This window comes from Sinocyclocheilus rhinocerous, unplaced genomic scaffold, assembly GCF_001515625.1.
Source record: "Sinocyclocheilus rhinocerous isolate Xijiao unplaced genomic scaffold, SAMN03320098_v1.1 scaffold677, whole genome shotgun sequence".
NCBI lineage: Eukaryota > Metazoa > Chordata > Actinopteri > Cypriniformes > Cyprinidae > Sinocyclocheilus > Sinocyclocheilus rhinocerous.
Window position 1 is genome coordinate 1,425,767 of NW_015633185.1, and position 9,552 is coordinate 1,435,318.

Here is a 9,552-nt window from a genome sequence, read left to right on the forward strand (position 1 = left end):
AAACACAGCGTCACACACGGCGGGCTTGAGTGAGCGGAGGCCGGTGGGCTTGAGAACGGTGCGGCCGGCGGGCTTGAAGGCAACCACATGTGACGACCCCGGGCTGGACTCCGCTTCCTCCACGGTGAAAGCTGATCCGGCGATCCACAGCGCGAAATTGATGTATTTCCTCAGCGACCAGCAAGGATCAGCTTTAGGCATGACGAAGCCTATATCGTCCACTTTTGGAAGGCCAAACAAAGTAGTTTCGCTTTGCAAGAGCTTGTAACACTTCAAAGAGAAAGGAAAAATTGAAATGGCATCATATGACCCCTTTAAAGAAGGTCATCCCTCCTCTATTACATCTACTATAGCTTGGATTGCCTACAGCGTCACACGCCTCACGTTGAACGTGATTTTTCTCCAATGAGGCAGAGGAGGGAGCGGAATGCTTTATGAAATACGCTAGCCTACAGCACTTTTTTTTTATTGCACTGATTGGCTACTGTGAGCAGAGCAGACAGAGTGTAAATCAATGCATTGGAGAAAAACGGCGACCAATTAATGTAAAGAAATGGGATTTTTCCCGACCAGGGATTTTTTTACGCAATTTAAAAAAATGCTTATTATAAGCGGACTTGGCAACTCTGGCCCCCACCCTACGCTGCCAGTCCAAAGACAAGAGCCATGGAAAATCAGCTGTACTACAGCCAGACAAGCGGGACAGCATCTTCAACTTTACAGAGATAGCAGTTCGTTTTGACACGCACGCCAAAATTTTACGTACATTTAAAATATTGATCACTAGATTACCACAATAAATTTGTGCACAAAATTTAAAATGTCCATGCTTTAACTTACCTCACCACCGCACAGTTTTGTTTTACACAGTAATAACAGCTTTGTCAGAATTAAGTGAATAAAAATAAAAGTGAATAGAAATTAAGTGAATAGGAAATAAATATATATAAAAAATACACAACTGTCAAAATAGACATTAGACAATATGTACAGATATGCTATACACAATTATGCAAGGGAATGTGAATAAGATGAGCCATTGTGATGATACTTTTATAATGATGTGCTCTAGATAGATGCCAGAAAGTGTAAATAAATTAATACAGATTTACATGACATTATAAAGGCCAGACTTAAAATAAACAACCTTCATTAGTAGCAGACAAATATAATGGGAAAATTATATAAATATAAATGTATAAAATATCAGTTTCTCAAAAATATTTCTGACACATCTAAAATAAGCATTATTAGTTATTGATAATAGGCCTACTGCATTTTTACATTTTGGTATAGGTAACAAAAATTACATGGAATATATTCATCATAATGAGATTAGGCATTTGCAATGTGCTTTTGGGAATTTTATATATGTTTGTTTATATTTATTTAAGTGTAACATTACAGGTGTAGGCCTATAAACAATACAGAATTGTTTAACAAGGCCAATCAGGCACATATCTTTAAGTGTATGTTTTAAAGTGTGGGATAAAGCAGGCTGATTTACCCATTAGCCTATAAATCTGAAGCACTAGCATAACACCGCAGATTAAAAAAGAAAAGTTCCCAGTTCCCAGTTTTGTTTGAGTGTCACGTGAACTCCTGCAACCAATCCATTTCCACCTTTTCCTTCTCTCCTCTAGGGTCAGTCGAGTCGGAGGAGCGGAGAAACGATGGCGGTTCTCTCATAGAGTTTACCAAGGCAAAGTTTAGCTTCTCTGAAAAAGTATTTGAATCTAAGCGAGAGGGGAAAAGCCGTCAATTTTTGGAGTGCTGGTGAATGACTAAAGTGCGCACTGGACTGACTGCGAAGCGTTTACTGCTGTGCGTGCGCGCCCGTGACGTGTCCTTGGCGACGGCAGAATTTTGGGAGCCGCAGTTAGTTACTAGTTTGTGAATTTCGGAGAGAGCTAACGCGTTAGCACGGCTCTTTAGCCCGCTAGTGTAAAGTGTTTCAACTAAGTTTGCCAGAGAGTGTCTATGTGGAGGAGTTGTACATGTAGACACGCAAGGTAATTAGTAATTTATCTTGGGGAGTGAAATAAATCGTGTGTATATTTAGCTTGATTCATTCGCTTGGGATGAGCAGGTACTTTGCACCTGTAGCCTTCACGTCTTGAAAACTCTCTTGACTTTCCCGGTTGGGTATGTTGTTTACCTTCATTTTTACAAACATTAAATTCGTTTGTACTTCTGGTTGCGCTGAAATCGACAGACTGATCATGTAGCTTTTACTCTCAAAAGTCAACTAAAGAGTTAGCGTTGCAAATATTCCGGCTAATGCTGATGTCCCAGCTTCAGAGACACTTCGCACTCCCAGACTGGTTATCTGGCTTGCGTGGAAACAAAGCAATGCGTCTCTTAACCTCTATTAAGCCGGATTTAACTTGACCGACTCTCCATTAATGATATAAAGTCACCTGGCTGGGGTTCTTAGGAACTTTTTTGTGTGTACGTGTCATTGAGGAATACGACTACTGGACCAGTTTACTTAGATTTGACATCACGGCACCCTATGGTGCTCCTGCAGGCACCGAGACATGGATGTTCCCCAGGCCGTTTTCCCAAACGGTGAGGGGCGCATGAGCCTCCAAGACCATGTCTGGACGGAGTCCTCCAACTCGGGGGTTTGGGCTCACTCTGCCCCCGTGTGTCCCCGCTCGCTCTGGACCGCGGTGTTTGACTACGAGGCCAGCGGGGAGGACGAGCTCAGCCTGCGGCGAGGAGACGTGGTGGAGGTCCTGTCTAAGGACGCTGCTATCTCGGGAGACGAAGGCTGGTGGACTGGTAAAATTAACCATCGCGTGGGCATCTTCCCATCTAATTATGTTACTTACCAACCAGTCATTTATAGAGCGGTAGGGGCTCGCGAGAGTGACCCGTCCGCCCCTGTCCGGATACCGTTTTCTGAACTTGTTCTACAAGAAATCATCGGCGTCGGTGGTTTTGGCAAAGTCTACCGGGGGACCTGGAAGGACCAGGAGGTCGCAGTAAAGGCAGCTCGACAGGACCCCGACGAAGACATTAAAGCGACTGCGGACAGTGTTAAACAAGAAGCTAAACTTTTTTCGATGCTTCAACATCCTAATATTATTAAACTAGAGGGGGTGTGTTTGGAGGAGCCTAACCTGTGTCTGGTCATGGAATATGCCCGAGGAGGGACTCTCAACCGCGCTTTGACGGGCAGAAGGATCCCCCCTCATATCCTAGTGAACTGGGCCGTCCAGATCGCCAGAGGCATGCAGTATCTCCACGAGGAGGCTGTGGTTCCCATTATTCACCGAGACCTCAAATCCAGCAACAGTAAGAGAATTACGACACACACACACACACACACTCATTAATGCCTACTTATCCTGACCAAGAATGGCAGGTATTTGCTCTACTGTAGAAACACACACGAGGTTGTCACATTGGTATTTCCTTTCGCAATTAGCACGTTAATCAATAATCGTTTACAAAGTTTATCATTAGAACATCAACCTTTTTTCCATATAAGCCTGTGTTTGGACCCTAAAGGGGGGGAATGGAACACCACGTGCTCATTCTTATAACATGGGTCATCTAGGAATATTCTGGGAATATTTAATGCAACCTGTGTGTAGTGTAGGGAGGAACTGTGGACTCTGTCTTCTAGCTAAAAGCAATATGATTCTTAAAGGAAGCCACTAGCTTGTGAAATCTAAACCCAGAAGAAAATATATAAAATTGATGGATGTTCTGAGATTGAATGGAGCCTTTGTAGTTAATGTTAAAGACACTGGATCCTTCCAAGTCCTTCTGGCGACTTCAGCATTCGCTCATCTTAGAGTACAACCTAAGTTGCAAGTTTTTAAATATTTAAAAAACTTCAATGCTTACACTATTTCTTAAAACCCTCCCTGTTGTTGCTTGTTCTGTTCTAGACCATGTTTAAAACTTGGCTGCCATTTCTCATGTTATTGCCTCCCTAAGATTCATTGTTTGTTGTATTACTCATTTCTAAAGCTTTAGATAAAAGCAACTGCTAACTGAATAAATGTTAATTTATATTGTAGCAAAATTATCGCATTATCACACTGCTCTGTATATAAAGTTAAATATAGGATATAGTTATAAAAATAAAGGATATAAGTTATATCTGTATGCATACTGTCCACTCACATAAAGTGATATATACTATATAGTAAATCTCAACTGCCTGATTGTTTTAGTCAGTTAATGTAATTATATGTTATATTTAATAAATGTTTAACAAACATACTACATATAAAACGTATAGCTTTACGTGAGTATACCAAATGTATTTGTATATTTTATATATATGATTATGCCCAAAATGCTTAACTGCTTAGATAGTGGAATTACCTTTGTAAATGTTGGCCCTAGAGTCATTGAGATTTAAGGTTGCATATTTTTTCTCCACACCCTAATTTTCACTAACGAAAGAGCAGACTGTTTGAAAACTGCACCTGCGCTTCAACAGTGGATTTGAGTCATGTGCTTTAGCAGGGTTTCTACACTCATTAATGCCTACTTATCCTGACCAAGAATGGCAGGTATTTGCTCTACTGTAGAAACACACACGAGGTTGTCACATTGGTATTTCCTTTCGCAATTAGCACGTTAATCAATAATCGTTTACAAAGTTTATCATTAGAACATCAACCTTTTTTCCATATAAGCCTGTGTTTGGACCCTAAAGGGGGGGAATGGAACACCACGTGCTCATTCTTATAACATGGGTCATCTAGGAATATTCTGGGAATATTTAATGCAACCTGTGTGTAGTGTAGGGAGGAACTGTGGACTCTGTCTTCTAGCTAAAAGCAATATGATTCTTAAAGGAAGCCACTAGCTTGTGAAATCTAAACCCAGAAGAAAATATATAAAATTGATGGATGTTCTGAGATTGAATGGAGCCTTTGTAGTTAATGTTAAAGACACTGGATCCTTCCAAGTCCTTCTGGCGACTTCAGCATTCGCTCATCTTAGAGTACAACCTAAGTTGCAAGTTTTTAAATATTTAAAAAACTTCAATGCTTACACTATTTCTTAAAACCCTCCCTGTTGTTGCTTGTTCTGTTCTAGACCATGTTTAAAACTTGGCTGCCATTTCTCATGTTATTGCCTCCCTAAGATTCATTGTTTGTTGTATTACTCATTTCTAAAGCTTTAGATAAAAGCAACTGCTAACTGAATAAATGTTAATTTATATTGTAGCAAAATTATCGCATTATCACACTGCTCTGTATATAAAGTTAAATATAGGATATAGTTATAAAAATAAAGGATATAAGTTATATCTGTATGCATACTGTCCACTCACATAAAGTGATATATACTATATAGTAAATCTCAACTGCCTGATTGTTTTAGTCAGTTAATGTAATTATATGTTATATTTAATAAATGTTTAACAAACATACTACATATAAAACGTATAGCTTTACGTGAGTATACCAAATGTATTTGTATATTTTATATATATGATTATGCCCAAAATGCTTAACTGCTTAGATAGTGGAATTACCTTTGTAAATGTTGGCCCTAGAGTCATTGAGATTTAAGGTTGCATATTTTTTCTCCACACCCTAATTTTCACTAACGAAAGAGCAGACTGTTTGAAAACTGCACCTGCGCTTCAACAGTGGATTTGAGTCATGTGCTTTAGCAGGGTTTCTTGGAGTTGCACAGTCAACAAGTGATAAACCACTGGCTATCTTCAAGCTTTTCAAAAGAGCTGTAGGAATGATTTTTTTCTGAATGAGTGTGACCCTGGGCAGGTTGTGAAGTTAAGAGGTTAGAGTTTGAACAGCTGGTGTCCTCCTTGAAAAACTGCCTAACAAGGTTCAGAAAACTCAGATCTGTAAATATGTCTGCATAAAGAAGCACTAATTCTGAATATAAATATATTATAGAGTCTTTGAAATCATATATATAATCATATAAATATGGTGAGTATTGTCATGTATTACCTTGTTTTACAGATACAGAGAGTTTCCTTTATGTAAATGGGGATATTTGCCCTTTCTCTAAAAACAATACAATAGCTGCAAGAGATGCTGCATGACAATGAGATTGTCCTATCATGTTTCTTAGTCATAGATGGAGTTGGGAAAGACCCTAATGCTTTTCTGCCTCAGGTATGCAATACATTAACCAATACCTAAAAGAGGCATTTCAGATGTTGTGCTTAAAAGTTAAGTAACTTGTCTGACTAATACTCACAAAAATCTGTAAACTCAAATATAGTCTTGAATGCTGTACAGATTTAATCAGCTGGTATCATTGACCTGATCATGTAAATCTATTCAGCAGCTTTATTTCATGAATTTATGAACAAGCTGTTTCTATTATACACAGCCATTCAAAAAGTCTTTTATGCTCATCAATGCTGCATTTATTTGATAAAATACAATTAAAAAGTCATATTGTGAAATATTATTCAAAATAGCTGTTTTCTGTTTGAATATATTTTCAAATTTAATTTATTCCTGTGAGGACCAAGCTGATTTTTCAGCAGCCATTACTTCGGCCTTTAGTGTCACATGATCCTTCAGAAATCATTCTAATAATTTAGATTTGGTGCTCAAGAAACATTTCATATCATTCATGTTGAAAACAGTTTTTAAGGAATTTTAAGGATTATTTGGTGAATAGAAATGTAAAAAAATTTTTTTTACATTGTATGTCTTTATAGTCACGTTTGATGAAAGTAATGCATCTTTGCTTAATAAAAGTATTAATTTTCCACAAAAAAAAAAAACAATTTTGAATGGTAGTGTAGTTGATTTCAGTCTGCAAATGTGTCATTATTATTACTGTGTCATTCTCTCTGTTAAATTAGCAGAGTATATCCAGAACAATAAAATAGACGGCATTCCACTATCAACAATAGACGCAATGTGGCACCCTGCCCCCGTTCAGCATGGCAGTGCTACTGTTAACGCAGCTCAGTTTGTTCATCTCTCCACAGGATTGTGACAAACAACACTGGAAGCTTGCTGACCTTAATTGAAAAAAATAACGTGTGTTTGCTCAGTTCTGCAGTCAAGACACCTGCCCATCATGAGCCAGACCCTTTCTGCTGTGTTCTTAAGGGGGACTCTTTGCCCATTCAGGTTGCAGTACATTGTTTAGCAGGTTAAAGGGAGAGTGTAAATTTTTAGGGAGGCACAAACAGCAAAGTCAAATAGTAGTCTCTCAAAAAGTAAGACATGAAATCTGATTTGCTTTGTGCCCATTCTTGCTTATCTGATCAGTGATTATCTTTAAGATATTGCAAATATAGTGAGTGAAATGATGTTTTTGTGCCCTAATCTTTTAATACCTCACTCAAAGGAATGTCGCTAACGAGGGGGCAAAAGCTTAACATAAGTTTGCACAATGGAATGGTCAAGCACTGGTTGCTAGGTGACTGCCAACCCGAGAATGCTCTGACTTCTGGGCCTGAAAGGCTTATTTTTTTTTCATTATTTTTAATCTCCTCAATGGCTGCTGTTTTCTCTCCAAGACAGGGAGCTTCTCCTGATTGGGGGTAAAGAATATTGCAGAACTGTAGCCAGCAGCCCCTGTGAAACTCGGCACTGTGCTTTGTGTTTTGTAATTTCAGGCACATGAAGTGCTTTAGTAATAAGACAGCATTCATATCCAACCAACTGGTTTACTGAAATGCATAAAATATTAATACTGATGATTGTGTAATAGGTTGTGGGTGTGTAGAGTTATTCCATTAAATTTTAAACTGTTGTGTTGTTACTTCATGGAAAGCAAACCTGAAAGTGCACAGAAACCAACAGCTGAGATTAACCTGAAAGCATCAAACGGGTGAAACCTGTTCGAAATGGAATCCCAATTTTCATGTTTGTCCCAAAATGAAAGTTTTTTGAACATGAGGACTTTCTAACATACAGGTCTTTTATCTTTTAAAAGACACTGTGTGGTTCTTTTTATTTGCGGTGTCCAGCATGTTTGAGTTTAAAGGAAATGAATAAAATTGTAAAGGAATCTAAAATCCTCATTTTGAAACTAATAGTTTCAGCTCTAAATTCTGATTGGATGGCTTTCTCTGCTTATTGCATTAATAAATAAACATTGTGATTTCTGTACTGAACGGGTGAAAATGTTATATTAACAATTTGAGACAGTTATATTAAATGTCTTACATTGTAACAGGTCAATAGGAGTGTAGTCAAGGCCAGTCCTCACCACTGTACGCTGAGTAAAGGCTGGGAATGTTAGAAAGTGTTTAATGAAATGTGTCCACAAATAAAAATACTTAGTTACCCCCTCGGGTCATGATGGAAAGGGAGTCAAGGTCAGATTAATCAGACATGTAGTTATCAACTGATGGCCTTCCTATTTATTACATACTGATGTTGATAAAGGTCTCAAGTTGGATAAATGTCAAGGACAGAACTGGTGAAAAATAATACTACTCCTGACCTCAGGACGTTCCTCGCTTCAAAGCAAGCTGGCCTACATTCCCATGTTGTACGAGACTGTATTGTAAAGTGGAGCGACTTGTATGTCGCTCTGAGTTCTTCATGTAGGCCTGTGTCCTTGAAGTTTCCACTTCATGATAAAAGAGTGGAAATATGAGCATCCTCTTAGCATTCCTGTATTGTTGTTCATTGACATAAATGCTCAAAGGCTAAGGCTCGCACGTAGAAAACATTCCCATCATACCTTAAAGTGGCTGATCTGAACAGCCCAATCACTTATTTTTTTGTCTGTTATTTCGGTTCATTTTTTCACTGCTGACTTTTACAATTAATTTATAACTAATATAGTACAAATAAATAAAAAAATTCTCCTGTCTTTTTTATTTTAGTTTTATTACTTGAAAAAATTGAGAATGATGACATTGGTCGAAAAATCCTGAAGATTACTGACTTTGGCCTGGCCCGTGAGTGGCACAAAACGACCAAAATGAGTGCAGCTGGCACTTATTCCTGGATGGCTCCTGAGGTCATCAAGTCCTCTCTGTTTTCCAAAGGGAGTGATGTCTGGAGGTAAGCTGTTGTTTTAACTTAATTGCAATGTTGAGCACAAAGACTGTTATTATCCGGCACTGTGCCACACTTCAAAACTCAGTTTTGCAATTTCAGGCACATGAAGTGAAACGTTAAGGAATCTCAAGCATGTGTGCTTTCCAAAATACACACACTCTCTCTCTCGCGCTCTCTCTCTCTCTCTCTCTCTCTCTCGACTGTCAGCGTAGAGAACAATGGCCTTGTTGGAGGGATAGAAAGGGACCATGGCGAACATACTACAGGCAGTGGTTATTGTCTCATGATCTAAAGATGATTTTCTGGCCCATAAAACAGACACTATAGAAATCTGAGCAATGAAAAGACATAAGAAAACTGGGGGCAAATCAGAGCAGGATTGTTTTGAACTGGTACTATTCTAGAAGTTTTTAATTGATTTATTAATTATATATATATATATATATTTATATATAAGTAATGATAAGTATATATATATATAGTATTTTTATATAGTATTTTTGTGGATACTGTGATGCAATACAATTCTAAAGTTTGTGAAATACATTTTTAATTAATT

At 38.2% G+C, this 9,552-nt stretch overlaps 1 protein-coding gene across 1 annotated transcript in view; it reads left to right on the forward strand.

Annotated features, from left to right (window-relative positions):
• The first annotated feature begins 1,654 nt into the window (after positions 1-1,654).
• The window catches only part of map3k21 (mitogen-activated protein kinase kinase kinase 21), a 23,608-nt gene continuing 15,710 nt past the window's right edge, over positions 1,655-9,552 (forward strand). The window contains exons 1-2 of the mRNA XM_016556810.1: positions 1,655-3,303; positions 8,816-8,996. Of these exons, the coding sequence (XP_016412296.1) occupies positions 2,541-3,303; positions 8,816-8,996 (944 nt within the window). The 5' untranslated portion in view covers positions 1,655-2,540. The remainder of the gene's footprint in view (positions 3,304-8,815; positions 8,997-9,552) is intronic.